Source organism: Panulirus ornatus, chromosome 10 (genome assembly GCF_036320965.1).
Source record: "Panulirus ornatus isolate Po-2019 chromosome 10, ASM3632096v1, whole genome shotgun sequence".
Taxonomy (NCBI): Eukaryota; Metazoa; Arthropoda; class Malacostraca; order Decapoda; family Palinuridae; genus Panulirus; species Panulirus ornatus.
The window spans coordinates 17,226,967-17,252,351 of record NC_092233.1 but is presented as its reverse complement, the minus strand read 5'-3'; the positions used below and the strand labels follow the sequence as shown (position 1 = coordinate 17,252,351).

Here is a 25,385-nt window from a genome sequence, read left to right as displayed (position 1 = left end):
AATCTTCTAATGAATGAGCATAATTTCCAGATCCTGCAACAAAGCTTGTCCAATCAAAGTTCTCAAAAATGATAAAAGGATCATATGCCTAAATAAGTAAGATATCAAAAGTCATGAGGCACAAAAAGAAAAAAGTAAAGGCATCTAATGCTTACTGTATAGTGTGGTAATTGATGAAAAAAATGGAACACAAAAGTTTTCACATACTGTGAAATAGGGCAATGTATCAAATGATTAGAGGGATGATATGATTGTTACAACACAGAAACAGTAAGAAATGGAGATTTAGCAAGGTCTGGGATGATGACAAAGCAAAACATTCTAAGTTAATAGGAAGAAAAACAGGTGCAATAGAGAAAATTAATTAAGATGAATGGAAAGAAAATAAGAAATAATAAAGATACCTAATGTTACTAACAAGGGGATGCTGAAGGAAAGATGTGAACAGATACACAAAAGCCTTTAGGCAGTGTGGAGTGAGGGCAGTGTGTCAAAAAATGATGTGGGTAAAATGACCTCATGACTGTGTGGTGGTGTAAAAGTTGGAGGTCTATCTCTCACATATGTTTATCATTTGTAGGGGATAGCTATATATATATATATATATATATATATATATATATATATATATATATGATCTTATGAAACAAGCTAAAAACTAGTCCATCATACCTGGACCATATAAGCATGCCTGATTTTCAGTCCATACTACTCTTACAGCATGGAAATGCTAATCCAATAAAAATGTACTCCTCTTACTCACCAATCTAAAAGTAAGGTTCTGCCCCATCTCTGGATGCTGTGTGATCTTATCTAAGTTGGCAGCAATAACAACTAAGTCTCGGCCATCTACTAAACCAGCAGCTACTAGTTCCGAGGCTACACCTTCCGATGTGTCTCGTCCAACGGTGAATTCAAAACGAATATCATTAAGTTCTCTCCTTTGGTTTCTGAAACAAATATTAATAGTTTACTGTGCATAAATCAAAAAAGTTTACAAAAAATAATATTAACTATTTGAGGGATGTGAAAAAAAATGAGGCATATGCAACTAAAAGATTAATATTTGAAGTTATCCTATAATGAAATAATTTATCACTATATCAAAACTGTAATGAGGAGCAGTATGTATGTAACTAGAGAATGAATACTTCCCTAGTATTCCCTGTGACTAAAGGGGGTGGGAGCGGGGGCTGGAAACCCTTCCCTCCTTGTATTTCAATTTCTAAAAGGGGAAACAGAAGGAGTCAAGCAGGGAGTGCTCATTATCCTCGAAGGCTCAAATTAGGGTGTCTGAATGTATGTGGATTTAACCAAGATGAGAAGAAAAGAGAGATAGGTAGTTTATTTGCGGAAAGAAGTGTGGATGTTCTGGCTCTGAATGAAATGAATCTCCAGGGTAAAGGGGAAGAATGGTTTGGAAAAGTCTTGGGAGTAAAGTCAGGGGTTGGTGAAAGGACAAGAGCTAAGGAAAGAGTAGGACAACTCCTGAAGCAGGAGTTGTGGGAGTGTGTGATAGAGTGTAAGAAAGTAAATCTTAGACTGATGTGGGTAAATCTGAAAGTGGATGGAGAGAAATGGGTAATTATTCGTGCTTATGCACCTGGTCATGAGAAGAAAGATGATGAGAGGCAAGTGTTTTGGCAGCAGCTGAGTGAGTGTGTCAGCATCTTTGGTGCATGAGAACAGGTGTTAGTGATGGGTGATGTAAATGTGAAGGTGAGTAATGTAGCAGATGAGGGTATAATTGGTGTACATGAGGTATTCAGTGTTGTGAATGGAAATGGTGAAGAGCTAGCGGATTTGTGTGCTGAAAAAAGACTGGTGATTAGGAATACCTTGTTTAAAAGAGGGATATACGTAAGTATACACATGTGAGTAGGAGAGATAGTCAAGGGGCATTACTACATTATGTGTTAATTGATAAGCATGTAATGTAAAAGAGAGATTTTAGGATGTTAATGTGTTGAAGGGGGCAGCTGGAGGGATCTCCGATCACTATCTTGTGGAGGCGGTGAAGATTTGTAGAGGTATTCAAAAAAGAAGATAGTGGTGAGAGTAAGTGAGCTTGGAAAGGAGATTTGTTTGAGGAAGTATCAGGAGAGATTAAGTGTAGGATGGAAAGGAATGACAGCAAATGATGTGAAGGGGGTGGGTGTGGAATGGGATGTATTTAGGGAAACAATGATGTCATGTGCAAAAGATGCATGGGGCATGAGAAAGGATGGAGGTGGGGAGATTAGAAAGGGTAGCGAGTGGTGGGACGAAGAAGTGCAGTTGTTAGTGAAGGAGAAAAGAGAGGCATTTGGATGATATTTACAAGGAAGGAGTGCAAATGACTGGGAGACGTATAAAAGAAAGCGGCAAGAGGTCAAGAAGAAGGTGCAAGGGTTGAAAAAGGGGGCAAATGAGAGTTGGGGGCGACAGAGTATCATTAAACTTTAGGGAGGATAAAAAGATGTTTTGGAAGGAGCTAAATAACATGCATAAGATACGAGAACAAATGGGAACACTGGTGAAGGGGGTAAGGGGGGAAGTAATAACATGTAGTGAGGAAGTGAGCAGATGGAGACAGTATCATGAAGGTTTGTTAAATGTGTTTAATGACAGAGTGGCCGATGTAAGGTGTTTTGGTCAGGGTGGTGTGTAAAGTGAGAGGGTCAGGGAGAATGGTTTGGTTAAGAGAGAAGAGGTAGCGAAAGCTTTGCAAAAGATGTAATTCTGTAAGGCAGCAGGTTGGGAGGGTACTGCAGTAAAATTCAATAAGAAAGGGGGTGAGGGTTGTTGATTGGTTGGTAAGGACATTCAATGTATGTATGGATCATGGTGAAGTGCTAGAGGATTGGCAGAATGCATGCATAGTGTCACTGCGCAAAGGCAAACAGATAAACATGAGTGTTCAAATTACAGAAGCAAAGGTTAACTGAGTATTCCTTGGAAATTATAATGGAGGGTATTGATTGAGAAGGTGAAGGCATGTAAAAAGCAACACACTGGGGAAGAGCAGTGTAGTTTCAGAAGTGGTAGAAGATGTGTGGATCAGGTGTCTGCTTTGATGAATGTGTGAGAGGTGCTTAGAAAAACAGAAGGATTTGTATGTAGCATTTATGGCTCTGGAGAAGGCATATGATGAGGTTAAATAAATGCTTTGTGGAAGGTCTCAATAGTATATGGTGTGGGAGGTAAGCTGCTAGATGCAGCAAAAAATTTTTCTAAGGATGTAAGGCATGTGTATGAATAGGAAGAGAGGAGAGTGATTGGGTCCCAGTGAAGGTAGGTCTATGGGAGGGGTGTGTGATGTCCCCATGGTTGTTGAATTTGTTTATAGATGAGGTGATGAGGTAGGTAAATGCAAAAGTTTTGGAGAGAGGAGTGAGTATGCAATCCTTTAGGTGATGAGAGGCCCTGGGAAGTGAGTCAGTTGTTGTTTGCTGATGATACAGCTCAGGTGGCTGATTCCAGTGAGAAACTGCAGAAGTTGTTGACTAAGTATGGAAAAGTGCGTTAAAGGAGAAAGTTGAGAGTATATGTGAATAAGAGCAATAAGGGTTGAGGGACAAGTTAACTGGGATGTAAGTTTGAATGTAGAAAAATTGGAGGAAGTGAAGTGTTTTAGATATCTGAGAGTGGACTTTGCAGTAAATGGAACTATGGAAGCAGAAGTGAGTCATAGGGTGGGGGAGGGGGAGGAGGTTCTGGGAGCAATGAAGAATGTGTGGAAAGACAGAATGTTATCTCGGAAAGCAAAAATGAGTATTTTGAGGGAATAGTAGTTCCAACAATATCATATGGTTGAAAGGCATGGGCTTCAGATAGGGCTGTACAAAGGAGGGTGGATGAGTTGGAAATGAAATGTTTGAGGAAAATATGTGAAGCAAGGTGGTTTGATCAGGTAAGTAATGAAAGGGTAAGAGAAATGTGTTGAAATAAAAAGAGCATGGCTGAGAGAGCAGAAAAGGGTATGTTGATATGGTTTGGACATATGGAGAGAATGAGTGAGGAAAGACTGACAAAGAAGATATATGTGTCAGAGGTGGAGGGAACAAGGAGAAGCAAGAGACAAAATTGGATGTGGAAGGATGGAATGAAAAAGATTTTGAGTGATCAGGGCCTAAACATACAGGAGGATGAGAGGCATGCAAGGAATAGAGTGAATTGGAATGATGTGGTATACTGGAGTGGACATGCTGTCAACGTACTTAACCAGGGCATGTGAAAAATCTGGGGTAAAACCATGGAACAGTCAGTGGGGCCTGGATGTGGATAGGGAACCGTGGTTTCAGTGCATTTCACATGACAGCTAGAGACTTGAGTGTGAACGAATGTGGCCTTCTTTGTTTGTTTTCCTGGCACTACCTCACTGAAGTAAGTTGTAGTGACGCAATTTCCTGTGGGGTGGGATGGCACCAGGAATGGATGAAGGCAAGCATGAATATGTACATGGGTACATATGTATATGTCTGTGTATGTGCATGTATACATATGTTAATATGTATATGTGCATGCATGGGCATTTATGTATATATATGTGTATATGAGTGGATGGGCCATTTCTTCATCTATTTCCTGGCGCTACCTCGCTGACACAGGAAATGGTGATCAAGTATGATAAAAAAAAGATAATAATAATATACATGGTTCATTAACTTATACATATGACTGTCAGACTCATAGTATGATGACATGTGCACAGCATACTTGTATATTTATTTTAGTTACCATCTCCACATCCTCATATGATGAAAATCTATAAGCAATGATCAAACTAGTTGCTCTTTAATTCTGCACACAGGTAAGGAGCTCAAAAAATATCACACAAAACCATGTCATAGTATCTGATCCATAGATATTAAGTTATTAATTCAAAAACATAATAATATAACTAGCATTCTATGAACAAGGAAAAATGTGAAGTCAATAAACTAGTGAGAGGTTATAGTTAATACTGTGAGGTATGGTGTATTGCTGAGTGAATCAAGTCTTAATAGTAACTGGAGAGTTTTTGAAAAAAAAAAGGACTTCACAAAGCTTATTTTTTTTTTTTTTTTTTTTTTTTATACTTTGTCGCTGTCTCCCGCGTTTGCGAGGTAGCGCAAGGAAACAGACGAAAGAAATGGCCCAACCCCCCCCCATACACATGCACATACATACCCACACATGCAAATATACATACCTACACAGCTTTCCATGGTTTACCCCAGACGCTTCACATGCCTTGATTCAATCCACTGACAGCACGTCAGCCCCGGTATACCACATCGCTCCAATTCACTCTGTTCCTTGCCCTCCTTTCACCCTCCTGCATGTTCAGGCCCCGATCACACAAAATCTTTTTCACTCCATCTTTCCACCTCCAATTTGGTCTCCCTCTTCTCCTTGTTCCCTCCACCTCCGACACATATATCCTCTTGGTCAATCTTTCCTCACTCATCCTCTCCATGTGCCCAAACCACTTCAAAACACCCTCTTCTGCTCTCTCAACCACGCTCTTTTTATTTCCACACATCTCTCTTACCCTTACGTTACTCACTCGATCAAACCACCTCACACCACACATTGTCCTCAAACATCTCATTTCCAGCACATCCATCCTCCTGCGCACAACTCTATCCATAGCCCAGGCCTCGCAACCATACAACATTGTTGGAACCACTATTCCTTCAAACATACCCATTTTTGCTTTCCGAGATAATGTTCTCGACTTCCACACATTCTTCAAGGCCCCCAGAATTTTCGCCCCCTCCCCCACCCTATGATCCACTTCCACTTCCATGGTTCCATCCGCTGCCAGATCCACTCCCAGATATCTAAAACACTTCACTTCCTCCAGTTTTTCTCCATTCAAACTCACCACCCAATTGACTTGACCCTCAACCCTACTGTACCTAATAACCTTGCTCTTATTCACATTTACTCTTAACTTTCTTCTTCCACACACTTTACCAAACTCAGTCACCAGCTTCTGCAGTTTCACACATGAATCAGCCACCAGCGCTGTGTCATCAGCGAACAACAACTGACTCACTTCCCAAGCTCTCTCATCCCCAACAGACTTCATACTTGCCCCTCTTTCCAAAACTCTTGCATTTACCTCCCTAACAACCCCATCCATAAACAAATTAAACAACCATGGAGACATCACACACCCCTGCCGCAAACCTACATTCACTGAGAACCAATCACTTTCCTCTCTTCCTACACGTACACATGCCTTACATCCTCGATAAAAACTTTTCACTGCTTCTAACAACTTTCCTCCCACACCATATATTCTTAATACCTTCCACAGAGCATCTCTATCAACTCTATCATATACAGGTAAAAAAAAAAAAAAAATAAAAATCCAAACAGCAAGTACTGATCTAAGGAGACCATATACCAGAAGGGTGTGAATATTCAATTATTGTAATGGCTGTATGGTATGAAATGAATCAATAAAGAGAAGTGTCAAATACAACTCTTAGCTCTGTTAAATGTGATAATAAAATATCCTTTAGTTCTACTGAAATACCTTTAGCACGGACCCAGTTATTGGATTTTGCAAGTGTTGTCATATCACAGATAAAGCAAAAAAAAATTTAGTGGGTTATTAAAGTAAACAAGTTGGTAAAGGGTTGAAGTGTCACTGAAGTAGGATGGGATGGAGTGAAAGTTACTAAAAGGTACAGGAAAATGTACTTGGTCTGTCTATGTCACCTCCTGAATTATCAGATTCAGAAACTGTTGCCATATCACAAATAATGTAAACAAAAGTTTATGTATATTCATCAAACAGTTTGGTGATGAGATCTTGAGGTGTTGCTGGAGTGGGATGGGGTGGTGATACATCAATTGTCTCCTAAACTGACTGATTCTGCAACTGTTGCTAAATCACAGATAATGTAGCCTTTACATAGCCCTTCATATTTCTGGGATTTTCTAAATGACACACTTGCCAAGGGTTTGCTCATACTTAAAATCTCCCTTAACATTCCTTCAAAGTAAAAGTGTCAATTGATCTTTAGTGACATCAAATCTTGGAACACTTTTTCTTCCTTTCAAATGAATGACCTGGCTGACATTCTTTTTTAAAAATAAGCCAGTCTCATCCACTCACACTAAGGTGTGTTACTAATTCCATAATAATTTTCCCTAAATACTCATGAAATAACTAGGGAAAGTGAGTTAACTGTGAAAAGAGGGTGCACAGGATCACAAAAAATTTTGTTTCCAAGCTCATTGCTGGTATGTGGGCTATGAATCCAAATGTATTTTGGCCTTTGCCAGTGGCCTATTAAGGGTGAGGCAATAAAGGCTAAAAAGCAGCACTGGAGTTCTTTATTTATGGAGACTGTTGCTGTGGCCATCCTTCTGAGGAAGTTCCAATTGGAACAGGCATCAGAGATATAGGCAGATAGATAGCTTAAAGTAAAAAATCTCCTTCGCTCTTCCCTCAAATTACAAGGTTCAAGCGATCTCTAATGACTTTAAATCCTGGTGCACTTTTTCTTGATCACAAAAGAATGTCCTAGCTCATCCTTTTCCAAAAGAAGCCAGCCTCATCCACATGCTGAGGATTGTGGACTCCATCCTTGATAATTTTCACTAAATACATATTGGAAACAGAGGAGAGTGAGATGTTTGTGCCAAGACGGCATATTGCATCACAAACATATTTGCTCACAAGCAGTGAGCTGGCATGGGTCATATGAACCAAAACATGTTCTGCCAATACTTAAGGGCTATGAATATAAATTTACTGTGCTTTGCTATTGTTATAAAACTCACTATGACTAAAAAGCCTTCAAGCATAATGAGATACTTCATTATAAAAGGGACAGAGTATATGTTGTTTTCTCATGACTGTTTGCTATTTCCTGTATTAGTGAGGTAGCACCTAACTGATGAAAAGGCCTTGTTCACTCACATCCATTCTCCGAGGTGGCATGTGTAATGCACTGAAACCACATTACCCAATCTATAATAAGGCTCCACAGATCTTTCCATGGTTTCCCCCAGCTGCTTCACATACCATGGTTCAGTCTATTGACAGCATATTGCCCCTTTATACCACATCGCTTCAATTGCCTGGAGCACACCTTTCACCCTCCTGCATGTTCAGGTACCAAACACTCAAAGCCTTGTTCAACACAACCCTATCTATAGCCCATGCCTTGCAACCATGTAACATTGATGGTACCACTATTCCTTCAAACATAGCCAATTTTGCTCCGAGATAAAGTTCTTGCCTTCCACACATTTTTCAATGCTCCCAAAACATTCGCCCCCTTCCCCACCCTGTGACTCACTTCTGCTTCCATGGTTCCATCCACTGCTAAATTCACTCCCAGATATCTAAAACACTTCACTTCCTCCAGTTTTTCTCCATTCAAACTTACCTCTCAATTAACTTGTCCCTCAACCCTATTGCAACTAATAACCTTGCTCTTAATCACATTTACTCTCAGCTTTCTTCTTTCACACACATTACCAAACTCAGTCACCAGCTTCTGCAGTTTCTCACCCGAATCAGCCACCAGTGCTGTATCATCAGAGAACAACAACTGACCCACTTCCCAAGCTCTCTCATCCACAACAGACTGCACACTTGCCCCTATCTCCAAAACTCTTGCATTCACCTCCCTAACAACATCATCCATAAACAAATTAACCAACCACAGAGACATCACGCACCCCTGCCACAAACCGACATTCGCTGAGCACCAATTACTTTCCTCTCTTCTTACTCGTACGCATGCCTTACATCCTCGATAAAAACTTTTCACTGCTTCTAACAACTGCCTCCCACACCATATATTCTTAATACCTTCCACAGAGCATCTCTATCAACTCTATCATATGCCTTCTCCAGATCCATAAATGCTATATACAAATCCATTTGCTATTCTAAGTATTTCTCACATACATTCTTCTAAGCAAACACCTGATCCACATATCCTCTACCACTTCTGAAACCACACTGCTCTTCCCCAATCTGATGCTCTGTACATGCCTTTACCCTCTCAATCAATACCTTCCCATATAATTTCCTGGTTAAGGCATGTACAGAGCATCAGATTGGGGAAGAGCAGTGTGGTTTTAGAAGTGGTAGAGGATGTGTGGATCAGGTGTTTGCTTTGAAGAATGTATGTGAAAAATACTTAGAAAAACAAATGGATTTGTATGTAGCATTTATGGATCTGGAGAAGGCATATGATAAGAGTTGATAGAGATGCTTTGTGGAAGGTATTAAGAATATATGGTGTGGGAGGCAGTTGTTAGAAGCAGTGAAAAGTTTTTATCAAAGATGTAAGGCATGTGTACGAGTAAGAAGAGAGGAAAGTGACTTGTTCCTAGTGAATGTCGGTTTGTGGCAGGGGTAAGTGATGTCTCCATGGTTGTTTAATTTGTTTAGGGATGGGGTTGTTAGGGAGGTGAATGCAAGAGTTTTGGAGAGAGGGGCAAATATGCAGTCTGTTGTGGATGAGAGGGCTTGGGAAGTGAGTCAGTTGTTGTTCAATGATGATACAGTGCTGGTGGCAGATTCCGGTGAGAAACTGCAGAAGATGGTGACTGATTTTGGTAGTGTGTGAAAGAAGAAAGCTGAGAGTAAATGTGAATACGAGCAAGGTTTTTAGTTTCAGTAGGGTTAAGGGACAAGTTAATTGAGAGGTAAGTGTGAATGGAGAAAAACTGGAGGAAGTGAAGTGTTTTAGATATCTGGGAATGAATTCAGCAGTGGATGGAACCATGGAAGCGGAAGTGAGTCACAGGGTGGGGAAGGGGGCAAAGGTTCTGGGAGTGTTGAAGAATGTCTGGAAGGCGAGAACTTTATCTCGGAGCAAAAATGGGTATGTTTGAAGGAATAATGGTTCCATCAATATTATATGGTTGCAAGGTGTGGTCTATAGATAGGGTTGTGCGGAGGAGGGTGGATGTGTTGGAAAAGAGATGTTTGAGGACAATATGAAGTGTGAGGTGGTTTGATCAAGAAAGTAATGAAAAGGTGAGAGAGATGTGTGGGAATAAAAAGAGTTTGGTAAAGAGGGTGTACTGAAATGGTTTGGTCACATGGAGGGAATGAGTGAGGAAGATTGATAAAGAGGATATGTGTGTCAGAGGTGGAGGAAACGAGAAGTGGAAGACCAAACTGGAGCTGGAAGGATGGAGTGAAAAAGGTTTTGAGTGATCAGGGCCTGAGCATATAGGAGGGTGAAAAGCATGCAAGGAATAGAGTGAATTGGAACAATGTATTATACCCGGGTCGATGTGCTGTCAATGGATTGAACCAGGGCATGTGAAGCATCTGGGGTAAACCATAGAAAGTTTTGTGGGGCCTTGATGTGGAAAGGGACCTGTGGTTTCGGTGCATTTCACATGACAACTGTAGACTGAGTGTGAACGAATGTCGCCTTAGTTGTCTTTTCCTTGTGTTACCTTGCACATGCACAGGGGTGCTGTTTCATGTGTGGTGGGGTAGCGATGGGAATGAATGAAGGCAGTAAGTATGAATATGTACATGTGTATATATGTATATGTCTGAGTATGTATATGTATGTTTACATTAAAATGTATAGGTATGTATATGTGCGTGTGTGGGCATTTATGTATATGCATGTATATGTGGGTGGGTGGGACATTCTTTTGTCTGTTTCCTTGCACTACCTCGCTAATGTGGGAGACAGCGACTAAGTATAATAAAATTCAAATAAATATCCTCTTTGTCAACCTTTCCTCACTCATTCTCTCTACTGTGACTTTGAGTGCTTAGGGCATCAATATACTGATATGTGAAAGATATGCATGGGATAGCCTGAACTGGAGTGATATGATATACAGGGGGTGAAGTTCTGCCAATGAATTGAACCAGGGTATGTGAAGCAACTGGGGGAAACCATGACATCTGGAGAACGGATGTGAGCAAATTAGGACTTTCCTTTGTTTCTGCTGCTACCTCACTTATACAAGAAGTGACAAACAAACACAAAAGAAAAAATAAAATAATCAAATTGTAAAATGCAGTTCATAATTTATTTTCTGATTATGGGAAATTCTGCACGATAGGTAAATTGGATGCATGCAAATGGGCCAGGTATTTGTCTCTTTCTGGTGCTGTCTTGGATGCAAAAGGCAACTGATACAATGAAAAAGCAGCTTTAAGTTGAACTGGTGACAGACTGGGACCACTTCTCCTGCAGATCAATGCTCTTTCAATAAAATCTTAATGTACGTCAAAGCATTTTTATATCTCCCAAGAAATACAGGTACAAATATCCCCTTAAGATTATAAAGCAATACGAAATATATGGCAGAAGACAAGGTTAAGAAAACATAATGTAATACATTTGAAGGTAAAAGCAAAAAAAGGTAGACCACAAGAGAGATACAAAGAAGTAGACACTGATTTGTTTATGGCTAGAGGTATTTCAAATGAAGATGTTTGATGAAGGATTTTCCATCATGCGCAATGGAACTGTTCTGTGTGTAAAGGTGAGGTGTGACTGCAAACACTACTGTCACATCAAAAATCAACTGTGCATCTAAAGTCAAAAATCAAGCATTCATAAAATATTGGTATGAAGGGCCAACTACCCTTCAGTGTACAGGACATAAGATGAGGATATGTGAATAAATGGTTAGACTGTATGGACTAAATCCACTCCAATGTATTTGATAATATAGTGAAAAGTGTTAAAATTCTTAATATCTACTCTCAACCAATTCATCATGTTAATCTTTAAAGAATCAATCAACAGGGTACATTTTCTCTGACTCACCTAACCCTGAGCACCAAATTGATGGGGTCATTATCAACAGAAATTTGTTGGACGGGTGGTGCCACATAGTTTCCGACACCTTCAGTCCCCCCACCAACACCTATCACCTGAGGTACACTACCAAAGGGAATAGCCTGGGGTACATTCTGAGCTACAACTTCAGGTACACCTTGTGGAAAACCAACGCTTGATGGTATGCTCGTTGGAACAACTGGTGCCATTGGTGCTGCCATCATGATATCTGGTAACATTGGCACCATGTTTTGGACCTGTTAATAAAAACTTATTTAATCCTCATATTATCATACAAACTGCAATCTTATGTGTACATTCAATATTCATTACACAACTTTTATCTTTACATGAATTTACTGGATAATGGTGTTAAACATTTTGGCACATGAAAAACTCTTTCCTTTTAGGAACTGATGACAACAACATTACATGAAGCTCTAGTGGAAGAATTTCCTCTGGAAAAGTGTGACATGTGAATAAAGTAGGTGCTGCTTTGAACTTAAAAAAAAAAGAAAAAAAAAAAAGGTTTAGAAAATTTAAAAACCTTTTCTCTTCAAGGAATTGTCCCATTAGGATGAGATATATTCCCTGATGCAAGACTCTTACAGTCCTCATGATTCAGGTGAGGAACCACTGGCCTTTGTTTACACTTTATGATCAACCTTACTGTGATAGATGCTTAGTGTCATTCAGACTTACCCTTAGCCAACCAGCGCTGCCACTGGGCTGATGCCACTGATCCACTTCCTCCTAGCCTCTCAGAGCTCACAATTATCAGGACAAGGGATCTAACCCAAAGAAGTCATAGGAAAAGCATATTTTTTTCTTTTTTTGGTAATAGGGACAGAAATGTGTACCTCAAAAGAAAATCATGAAAAACTGATCATGGGACACCAGCATCTTCGGCAAAGTCACAGAAACTCGGAGGGGTGGGAGTGGGGAGCGAGATATTCTCCCCTCCTGTGCTACTTTCCAAAAGATGAAACAGAGGAAGATGCCAAGAGGATTTTTTCCTCTAAGGCTCAGTAATCTGTTCTCGGCAATACCTTGTTTACATGGGAAATAACAAACGTGTAAGAAAAAATAATGAACTGCAGAAAAGGATTGCAAGAATTGAATTAACTGCTTCAATGTAATGAAAATATTTCGAGCAAATTAATCTTGACAAAAGACTCTAATAGCATTAGTGACTGGGATGTTTATAAAGCTACAACTGCCAAAAACATATGGACTGATAAATTGTCAAGTCTGGTGACAATACCTACCACATCAACATGCAAAAGGAATTACTTGGGCAAGGGGAGATGACAAATTCATTCACAAAACAGTCCAGTGAAATAGAAGAAAGTGTATACTCTCCCCCCTTAGATTAAAGTGACCATGTTGTAAGTCTTATATCTATGACTGCTTATGACCTGTCAGATACAACAAACAGTTATAAGGAAGAGAACCGAACTTTAAAAAAGGAACCTAAAGAAAGTAAGGGAAACTTAAAGAAACTGACTGGGAACTGGAATCAAATGGGCAGGATTTAGCTGATCACCAAGGACACATTTAAAAGATATGCAAAGGAAGCATCTCTCCATTTATTCCTTAGATTCAAAGTGACAGATTCAAGGAAAAAGAGGGTACAATCCCAGAGTACAACTCTGAGCTGTGTGATGTTTAATCAATGGAATCATGAGGGTTGGAAGGGTCCTGACCCATACACTCCCAAGTAATATATCTCATGCTACCAGGATAGACAACATGGAAGAGAAATAGGAAAATTACTAAACAAAGAGGGTTACCTGCACAAGTATAGTCAAGGGAAGACAAAAAAGGAATATTCTGTTAGGAGAAAGATAGACAGGAAAACAAGAAAAACTGACAAGTAGAAAAGTTTGAATCCTTACTGTAGGTCATGAAATTTGAAAGTATGTGGCAAACAAGTAAGTGGTGCTCTATGATGAACATAAATGCAACAAATGTTCTTTCAGGTGAGGGTAATTCCTTAACTTGTGCAATTTTTCTAAGTCCTGGCAGTTTGAAGATGAAAAATAGAAAACAAAGGCATTCTATAACAATATAAGCAGCAATTATATGAAACAAGAAGTTTCTCATTCTCTTACAGAAGATACTCACTCAACAGTTTTACCACTTACAACTACTTTCTCACAATCATGTACTACAAACCTGTGGTGGTATCATTCCAATAGGTTGCTGTGGAATATGCTGCAAAGGATAAGACTGAGGAGGTAACTGCTGATGTTGTGTCTGTGGGACCGTAGTAATGGGCTGTATGACTTGCTGAGGTGCAAGTGGCTGTTGTGGATACTGTGCAGGATATGCTTGTGAGGGGACTGTTCCAGCAATGGGCTGCTGGTACTGTGGTACAACTTGAGGCTGATAACTTATAGGAGGTTGAGGTTGATGGGACATTAGAGGCTGTGGCCGAAGGTCTCCTTGGGGCTGCACTGGAGGTTGTGGTTGGGCTATTACTACTGGATTTGGCTGTGGTGGCTGTGGTTGCTGCTGAGGCTGTGGCTCCTGTGGCTGCTGCTGTGAAGACTGTGATTGCTGTGGCTGAGATTTGGGAGGTTCTGGTTGCTGGGTTTGGGGTTGGTGTTTTTCACCACTACTTTCACAGCTACTTATTGATATCTTATCAGCCTGGGGAGAACAATAAAATGCATTTCAAAGAAAGAGCACAATACTTTGAAAATAGCACCAGAAATGTATATCATCAAAGTCAGACAACCCATGAGCACTAACCCATTCTAAAAACTGGTTCACTGCATGAATTTACAGTATAGATGAATAAACGTGTGTGAGGCAAAATTTACATTTCATTGACTTGCTACGAACTTCTTGTGCAAACTGAAATCAAAAGCATAAACAGGACAGAATGGACAACAGACTGGTCATCTTATCTGTGCAGAATGAAACTAGAAGTTAATTCAAAATTAATGCAATATCATTGGGGAAGTATAGGAGAAAAAAAATAAATTCTTCAGCATGAAAACAGAGCAATGTTTAACATCAAAATATGAAAACCAAATTGAATGAAATTATTCCCTCAATAAAAATTTTGTGATGTGCTGGGTTTCTGTGGTAAAAGAAGAGAGATGGGTAAGAAAGCACAAGCACCCTTTCTGTATCAGGAACAAGCTAGAGACAGCTCCTGCTTATCTCTAGTCACATACGGCCCTAAAGCTGTGACACAAACTTTAGGTGAATGAAAAAAGAATCCTTGCATTCATCACATTCTGATACAATCATTCTTTTTTCATACTTGTTTGTAGTTTCCTGTGTAATGAGGTAGCACCAGGAACAGACAAGGTAAGGCCACACTTTCTCATATCCACTCTGTCATGTACAATACATCAAAACCAGTGCCCCTTATCTACAGCCAAGCCCCACACATCTTTCTATGGTTTCTCCTAAAGCATACCCTAGTTCAACCCACTGACAGCTCATCACCCCCTGTATATTATGTTGCCTCAGTTCACTATTTTCCATGCATATCCAGACCCCCCAACACTGAATATTCAGGCCCAGGTCACTTGAAGCATCATTTACTCCATCCTTTCATCTCCAGTTCGGTCAACCCCTTCTCCTTGTCCCCTCCACTTCTGACACTTCCATCCTCTTCATCAGCCTTTCCTCATTCATCCTCTCGATAAACCCAAACCATTTCATTACACCATCTTCAGCTCTTTCAAAAACACTGTTTTTACTACCATACCTCTCTCTTACCCTATCATTTCTAATTCTATCAACCATCCTCACTTTTCAACACATCTTCTGTACCTTTCATCCATGGCCCATGCCTCATATCTATACAACACCTACGGAATGGTCATACTATGAAACATACCTATCTCTGTCATCACAGACAGTGACTACTCTTTCCAAACATTTCTCTAAAACCAGGGCTTTGGTCCCCTCATTCAATCTGTGGCTTATGTCAGTTTCCATGGTTCCATCTGCTCCTATGTCCACTAATGGGTATCTAAAACATTCCACTTCCTTTATAATCCCTCTATTCAACCTCATACTGCAACTTTGCTAAACATTATATCCTTATTTCTATTTACATTCACTCTCAACCTTCTTTCACACACCTTCCCAACTTCAGGTACCAGCTTCTGCAGTTTCTCACTTGGGTCTACCACCAGACATGTGTCACCAGTAAACAAATGACTCGCCAACTAGTCGCCCCAACCCCCAACAAATTGCAAGCCTTCCCCTCTCCCCCAAGACCCTTACACCCAGCTCCTTTAACATCCCATCTGTAAACAGATTAAAGAGCCATGATGACATATCACACCATTGCCACAGACCCACTTTCACCTGCAACCACTCACACTTCTACCTTCCTATTGGCATGCCTTAATCTCTTCACAGAAACTTTTTACAACTCATATTAGTTTTCCTTCCATCCCATAACACTTTCCAAAAGACATCTGTATCACCTATAACAAATGTTTTCTCCAGACCCATAAATGCCACATACAAATCCTACTCTTTCTCTAAGCATTTCACACAAATATTCTTCAAAGTTAAAACCTGATACACAAATTCTATGCCACTTCAGAAGCTAAATTGATCCTTACCAATCTGTTGCTCTGTGCATGATATCACCCTTTAAATCATCATCCTACCATACAACTTATCAATTGTATTGAAAACTTATACCACTGCACTTCGAACATTTACTTTTTCCCCCTTGCCTTTATGCATTGGCACTATACAGATGTTCTGCCAATCCACAGGCACCTCATCTTAAGACATATATACACAGAAAATCCTACCTAATCAAACACAAATACAACTTCAAACTCATCTAATTCAGTTGCTTTGCCACAAATCATCTTATGCAAGGCTTTCAATACCTCACGTCAATTTCCACGACTCTCTCCCTTCGCATACCTCTACGTCCCAAACCCCCAACATGTGCCACCCTGTCATCTACCACATTCCAAAAACCTTTAAAAAATTCACCTCCTAAATAATTTTCTTAATCATCCTCTCTCATCCCAACTCTCATTTGTCTCTGTCAGCTCCTGCAACCTCATCTTGGCCTCCTGCCCCTTCCTCTTACACATCTACCAATCACTTGCAACTTTTCCCTGCAGGAATGCACAAGCAACTTTTTCCTCTTTCACCAACATCTTAACTTCCTCATCCTACCACTCACTATCCTTTCTCACATGATCACAGTCTACCCTATGCACACCACACGCTTCTCTTGCACATCTTAGCAATTATTCCCTAAATACCTACCATTTTAAGCTTACTTCCCTGGTTAAGTTTACTGTAATCTTTTGTCATTATTCCCTCAATCTGCTATCTCCTCATGCAAGCCTTCTTACCAATTTCACTCATTTTCACCACACTTTTCCCACTCATATCATTCCCTCTTTTCCAAAAGCCTCTACAATATTTAACCTTTGTTTCCACCATGAAGATATCAGACATTCCATCAACTGCTCTGCTCAGCACAATCATATCTGAAAGTTTCTTTAGTAAGCTTATCTATTAGCACATAGTCTATTAATGCTAGCCTTCCATCAACCTTATTCATCCATGTATACTTAAGTGTGCCTTTCTTTTTAAACAAGGTATTATCAATCACCACTGCTTATTCAGCACACACCACCACAAGCTGCTCACCATTTTCATTCACAGTGAGTATCCCATGCTCCATGGTTATACCCTTAACTACCCACTCTTGCATTCATATCAACCATTACTATAACAGGATAATGAAAAACTAAACAAATCTTGGGTACACTGGTATAACAGTAAACAAAGTTACAATGATTAACATATCAAGTTTTTACTGATTTGCAAGTAATTCATCTTATATAAAAGGTCAGCATCTTGTTCACCCATACATGGGGTCTTTTTCTTTATACTTTTATCAACAATAATGAAAGTAAATTCAACTGCATCACCAACCTCATCTCCATCTTTTTCCTCCTCTTCATCACTAGACCAAACCCAGTCACCACTCTGTGTTCGATGTAGGCGACCTGAAGTTCCAGGTTGTCGACTGCGACTCTGCCAAAGATAATCCACAGCTCAAAATATCTTGTGAAAGGAGTGCAAATGATGTAGTTACATATCATTATGACAGCATTCATACTGCATCTAACTTGTTTATCTAATAATCTTAATGAAAATCTTTAAAAACAAAGGCAGCATTCAACTGCATCTTTCTTGTTTATCTAATAATCCTAATGAAAATCTTCAAAAACAAAGGTAATTCAATGATAAATTTCAGGAAGTTACAATCATGAATGCACTGATGAACTATGATATTTTTCATACAACAGAATTTCAAGATATATTTTCTAAATATCCACACAAGATAAATGTAAAGCATAACAATACAAAATCATCTTTCTGTCTAAACAAAAACCCCATTCTCATTTAAGATGGGTAGATCAAGAGCATACTGTCTCTCAATTCACTCTTCATATCCTCCATTTGAGTTTAGAGTACTTAATGAACATGGGCTACTACAACAATATAAGAGCTTTCCATACTAAAATGATTCCCAAGTAATACTAACATCTCCATTTGCACCTCCACCCTCACATAAATCAGAAGGAATGAAATAAAGGGTGGGGAATCAGAGAAATGGAGGAGTTAATAAAAAGCTTACACTAAAAGCATTCCATATATTCATACGGAGCAAACCGTCGTATGTAATTGTGAAGTTAAGCATGACCATCACCATTTGGTAGAGTGGGAAAGTTTATAACACTTATAATCATCACAAGAAAGGACTGTTCAAGCAAGTACAAGAGCAAAAATCTGAAAAGCTAAAAGTTAAGTTCCATTCAAAATGTCTGGTCCACTCCCAGGTATTTAAAACACCCCACTTCCTCCATATTCTCTCCATTCAACTTTACACTCCAACTAATCTGATTCTTTCCACTGCCATAACCAATAATTTTGCTTTTATTCATATCTACTCTTAACTTTCTCCTTTCTTCTCCTTTCACGCACTCTACCAAACTCAGACACTAGCTTCTACAATGTCTCAAGTGAATTTGCCATCAGTGCCCTGTCATCAACAAACAATTGACTTACCTCCCAGGCCTATCCCTACCCCCAGTAGGCTTTCCAAGACCCATGCAATGGCCTCCCTTGACACCCTATCCATAAATAAATCAAATAGCCACAGTGGCATCACAGACTCATCTTTACCTGCAACCATTTATCCTACTTGCACATGCACCTGTCTATCAATATAAACTCTGCCCTGCTTCTAGCAGCTTTCCTCCCACACCATTTATTTGTAATGCCTTCCAAAAAGCACCTCTAACAACCCTATTGTACACTTTCTCCAGATCCACGAATGACACACACAAATCCTGTTTCTCTAAGTATTTTTCACAAGTTCTTTAAAATACTCCTGAGGTCATACTGTTCCTCTCCAAATGCTTTGTGAATGCCACCATCCTCACAATCACCTCTCCCATACAACTTTCCAAGTACACTCACCAAACTTATACTTAATTCAAACATTCACTTTGTTTCCCCTGCCTTTGTACAACAGAACTATATTGGCATTCAGCCAATCCTCACAGCAACTCCTATATGCCATACACATTGAAAATTATAACTAATAAGCCAAAAGCATATGAGCTACTTTCTTGAGAAGTTCAAGCGTAATCTCATTCACTCCAGCTGACTTGCTATACTTCATCTTAGGTATGGATTTCACAAACTCTTCTTTCTTTCTGCTAAAACACTTGCCATAACTTTCTCACTTTACATACCTTCCTGACCTAAACAACCCAAATTTGCCACCTCCCAGCATCATCAACCACATTCACGTGTCCCACATCATGCTCACTCAATCTCCTGTTCACCTCTTCCTTAGCTGTTAACACTTCTCCATCTGCTAACTTCACAGATGCTCCCACTTGTTTTCTTGTTTTCTTGTTTGCCCCAAACTATCACTCTCTTTCCGAAACATTTTCTTTTTATCCTTGAATTTTCAAAATACGTTCTCACCCCAAATCTTATATGCCCTCTTTTTTTTTTTTCAGTCTCTGCACCTTGCTCCTGCCCTACCACTTTCTTCAGTACATCTCGAAATCATATGCACTTCTTCCCTGAAGGTAACATTCATACGCCTCTCTTCTTTTTCACAACCAACTTTACTTCACCCTACCACTCAATACCCTTTCTCACTCATATTTCTTGCACAAGTATGCAATGCCTTCCAAAGTACTTCCCATTCCTTACCCACTCCCTAGTTTCATTTACTCTCACCTTTTGCCACTCTTTACCACATCTCTCCTGTTATCTTTTCCCACAAGCCTAGATTCCACTTACTTTCACCATCCTCTTCCTACCCATATCATCACCACCTTTCCTAAGCCTCTACAAATTCCCCCCACCCCCCTTACTTCCATTAAGAAATGATAGCCACACCAGAGTCCCCTCTCAAGACACCCAAGATTCTCTGTTCAGCATGCATATCAATTAATATAAAATCCAATAATGTTTGCTCACCATATACAGTATTAACCTACTTACACTTATCTATGTTCCTATTTCTAAAATATAGCTCCGTATGCTGTTCATCATCGATGCTCAAAACACTACATACCCAATGCCACCCTAATTACATTCTCTACTGCCGCATTAACTGCTCATGCATTCAAATAATCCAACACCAATAATCAATCCCTCACATCAAAACAGTTGATGGACTCGCTCAGTTCTTTTCAGAACACCCACCTCTCTTTGTCACTCGCTCAAAATAAGCATCAACAATCTTCTATCTTTCATCATCCACCTTCATTTTTACCTAATTCAGTCTGAGGGTCACTTTCTTATGCTCTTTTACAAATTCCAACTCTTCCTCCTTCAGCAGATGTGCCACCTCCTTCTTTGCTCTAGCCCTAACACTAACCCAGACTTTACCAAACCATTCTTATCTCTTCTACTTGAGATTAGTTTTGCTGAAGATTTAAACATTCCACATTTCCCTCCTCTAATACACTACTTATCTCTCCCATCTTCTAATCCTGGTTACATCAATGCATATTCAGACAACTGAGTATTGTGGAGGTGGACCACTCCTCACTTGGCTTCTTCTGTTACAACTTTCAGAAATTGCAGTACAAGGATCGGAAGGTTTCTAGCCCCCCACTCCTACCCTTCTAGTTGCCTTCCAAGACACACAGGGAATACAAGCATTGTACTGTCTCCCTTTTCCCCCCAAGAATTTTGAAATATTTCTCTATTCATGCTATCTATATGTGAGATGCAGCAAGTGGATATTGTTGGTTTTTTTCTTAAGAAGTATTCTACTTCTCTACCTATCATCTGTTACTGACGTCCTTCAACACCCCAGGATTACAAACAGAAAAATCAGCATTGTTGTTAAATAACATTTTTTACTGAAGAAAGGTCCAAGAAGATGGCAAGGGGTGCCTTCCACATTAGCATCCCTGCTAATTACATTATCATGACTCTCCAAGCAATCTATTTCTTCATAGATCTCAAGTTCTTTCTCTCCAACTGATATATACCAAAGCTTAATGAATTTCATTCACTTACATATTTGTTCATCTTAGGACAATTACCCTACACAATTATCCACTACCTGGAAGACTGCCTTACAGTGCAATCTCTAACATGGCTACTGCCTTTCCCAACAGCCCCCTTAGGCCACTGCTTCTCCTAAAAGTCCCTTCGGACTCTTCCCAAAGGAACCTTCACATGGACTTAAAATCTTCCATATGTCCCCTTTCTGAGAACATTTCCTCTTACTTGGTTCACACTTTGGACGGTTCCCAGACCTGACAGTTCATTTTGGGAACTATTGCATTACCTAAGAATCCTTCACACACACACTGTTGCCTGCCTCAATATTCCATATATGAAAGCAGCTTTTCCCATTCGTATTTCACATGAACTAAGGCAAACTTTTGCCTTTTCAAAAGTATCTCTCACATTTACTGATTTTTAAACAGCCTTTCACTATGGTACTAGTTGATGATTAGAACTCTTCCCTTTTCAAGTTGTACAGTACCTTTCTTGGCTTATTCTAGTGTCTATTATAACTTTTGATTCTTGTTACTTTACTTTCTTTGTCAATGATATCTTAGGATGCTTTTTAATATTTTTAAATTTGCTCTGTCCTTCATTACATTTCCCTCTACTCAAACTTTGTTCAGTTTTTCAATTTCTTTGAAGGATTCATGAAAAGTCTTATTTTTACCTGTGCTGTTTCTCTGATCTGTCCTTTCAAGTATTTCTCTCTAGTTTCCTTCGTGGAGTCACTTGTGCTATAGCTGTTTCCCCAAAAGTGTGCAACAGAAAACTGCAATGCAGTTCAGCTGAAGATGATCAATATGCCATCAAGCTGCCCATGGTTTATGCAGCAAAGGGGACATTCTGTTTAATCAAAAAAATTTTAAGGTTTGTCACTCCAGGACAGAGGAGTTGGTTTCTTTACCAAACCTCACTTGATGCTCTGAAATGCATGAGTATGCTCTACCTATGGAGGCAAAAATGATGCATAGAACTCACAGCTGTATATATATGTTAGTACTTGACTCTGGTGGACAGATTTGGCCCTGATAATGCAATGTGCTTTCCTTGGTTCTACTTCTAAAGTGCAAAAGAAAGGCAGGGATATGGCTTCAATTTTCTCCCCGACTATGAAGGCTTCTGCTTTTGCCTCAAATTTCACCACCTTTAAACGACCTCACTTTCCATTCAACCCCTTAATTCCTGATGTTAATCTATATGAGGAAAGAAACTTCTTTAATTCTAAATTCTCGCCACAGTTAGTCATTCTCAAGCCAAGCCAATGAAAGCATAACCTTATGAGTTTTCTGGAAAGGAAATTGAGTGACTTTTTGTTAGATCTAAAGGGTCAGGCAGATGATCCTCAGTTACCTATCAATGATGGCCTCTCTCTGTGTCATGTGGAGAATGATAATGTGAACACCAACTCTCCCATCATTAAAAATTGATAAAGATGAGGCAGGAGAAGGTGTTTCCAGCACAAATGGATGCAGTGCTGCCAGCAGACACTGACTTTGATAATGCTGTGTTTGACTAGTGCACCTACTAATTTCACAAACTTTTATATTTTTTGTTAAGAAAAAAGTATCAATTGATCACACTGATTATAAAACAATTCACTACTTTATGTAAAACATAATTATAATCAATTTTTTGGTGTAGGTAAAAGAAACAAAAATACATGGCAACTCGGCACTTAAGCTAGGGGCATTGTGCTCACAGAACTATAAAACTTTTACACATTATCAAAATGATAGCAGTGGACAAAATATACTTTTGAAGTGATTTCTATCCATTGTTGTATTAATATCTTTGAAATTGTAGTGTGAAATACATTTTCAATTTGAAAACTGAGATTCACAGTTGGAAAGGACACCTTACTGTGGAGTTAAGAGATTGAATATAGTCCTTGAACGAGTATAGATCTTAGAGAGTTAAATTCCCAAATACTACATCTGATATCTGTAATAACAGATCTTTGTCAATACCATAGCAATTCTGTGGAAGAGCAGGACCCTTCCTCTTTACTGTCACCAGGTTTAAAATTCAAACTGCTTCAGACCCTCTAAATCCCTAAATTCTTCCTTTATGTAAAGGTCAGTACACAGCTACACTGGGCATTTAATGAAGTCAGATAGCTGGGGTTCTGATTAGTTTAAAGTTTCTCCAAGTTACCTAATGAGCTCTATGAAAAAACAATAGTGTTACCTAACACCATTCACTCTGATAAAACTTAGATTTCAATAACAGTAGGGAGAATTTGGTTTAGCTTGTGTGATGAGACTAAAGTCCTTAGTCCACATTCCCAGAAATGTTCAGTCTTTATAAGTGAGGCACTGTCAAGGGTTCTGTGAATGGAGCAACAAACTATGAAGTTAAATAGCCATTCCCTTCACATAAACTTATTAACAGAAAGAGCATCTCCTATGCCATGACAAATATTTCAGCCATCCAATGCATTATCAAACAAAGAAACCATGAAAATACAGCAATTAACATGGGTATTATGATGTCAAAGTACCTTCAGGGGGTAGATGCCCTTTTCAGATCCAAGTTTCCTGCAACAAAAGCAACCTTATGACCCAGACTTCAGCCGGATTCTACCTTTGGGTGTTCCTCCTCAGAAACACCTCTGTGCCACCAACTTTACTGCTCTCATCCCAATGTATGTATCTTCTATGGAGGACCCCCAAACCCAAGATATCATGGGCAACTGGGGCCCTAATAAAGGCCATCTCATTCATGCTATATAAAATATACATATACCCTAGCCTGAGCCAGGTACCCATTTTAACAATCAACTCCTAAAAGGGGAAGGACAGCTGGGCTGACTATGGACCGACTGCTGCAACCAAGATTTGAACTTATCCACTCAACCCAGGGCAGCCCATGGATGTGTTGCTGTCAGGAACATTAACTGATATACCACAAAAGTCTATGGAATATACCTACATGTACCTTCCCCAGCAAAACTTTTGCGTTCATAGCCCAAGATACTGAAACCCTCTCTACTGGGCAGAACCAATGGAAAAGCACCTTTTTCCCCTATCAAACTTGTATTTATAAGTTTATCAAACAATCAGAAACTAGTAGTATACTGCAACATTAGATGGAAATACCAGGCATGAACTTTAGGTAGGAGTCTATGAAAACACTCCACTAGAGTTGCCCTCTGCCAGTGGCCTGTTAAGGGTGAGTCTCTAAAGCCTAAGAGGCACTTAAGTTCAACAGTTATAGAGACCCTTTTGCCATGGCCACACCCCTAAGAAAGTTCCCAAAGGGAAAAGGTTTCAGAGATATAGATGGGTAGATTGATAAAAGATCATTTTCCGGCCAACACCCCTTTTCGAGAGCACAGCCTTGGTTTCTCCTCTTTTTCATCACAATTTGAATCAAGTCCCAATCCCCTTATTGCTCTCAAACCTGTCACATGAGAGATCTAAGAACTTAAGTCATGGGCATAATGCATTTGAATTTTCTCTTTTTTGCCAACACCTGAATGGAAAACTCACTGTAAAAGGCCTTATTCATTATGCAAAATCTTCCACAGCCTGCCATGTCAATTATTGTAGAGTACCTTCAGGGAGTTTACAGACTCTAAAATCACTATTTCAAAGGATATGTGTCTATTTCTTTTCCTGTTTCATTTTAAGAAGGCTTTTGCCACTATGGCTTCTTACATATCTGCACTTAACAAGCCACTTTTCAATGACTGTGCAATTATCTTTAGAATCTCTCCATTACTGCATAATTACATTTATTCTTCTTTCAATGATCCAGTACCACAATTTTACAGTTAAACAGTATCCCTAAAAAGAATGTTAAGCTTTCTTCAGTCTAAAACCTTGTTGTCCTGTTCCGATGAAACCTTACTCCACAATACATTTTCTCATCACCTTTACTTTACAATGATTATTCTTTCCATGTCTCTTCACAAGAAACTCATTTTTTATCATGATCTGAAGTGGGTGAAGATGAGACCTTATCTTAAATTTCTTGTCAAGTGTGAAGCATATAAATCTGCCAATAAAAAAATAATTATTTCTGACATGATAGAGAGAAACT

At 39.4% G+C, this 25,385-nt stretch overlaps 1 protein-coding gene across 7 annotated transcripts in view; it reads right to left on the bottom strand.

The window, feature by feature from the left end:
- fray (oxidative stress responsive kinase frayed) overlaps positions 1-25,385 on the bottom strand; it is a 293,998-nt gene that overhangs the window by 11,638 nt on the left and 256,975 nt on the right. For all 7 annotated transcript variants that reach the window (XM_071665568.1, XM_071665569.1, XM_071665566.1 and 4 more), the window contains 4 exons: positions 17,718-17,819; positions 13,947-14,423; positions 11,757-12,025; positions 764-950 (listed from right to left, as the gene is read on the bottom strand). In XM_071665568.1, coding sequence (XP_071521669.1) covers positions 764-950; positions 11,757-12,025; positions 13,947-14,423; positions 17,718-17,819 — 1,035 coding nt within the window. The remainder of the gene's footprint in view (positions 1-763; positions 951-11,756; positions 12,026-13,946; positions 14,424-17,717; positions 17,820-25,385) is intronic.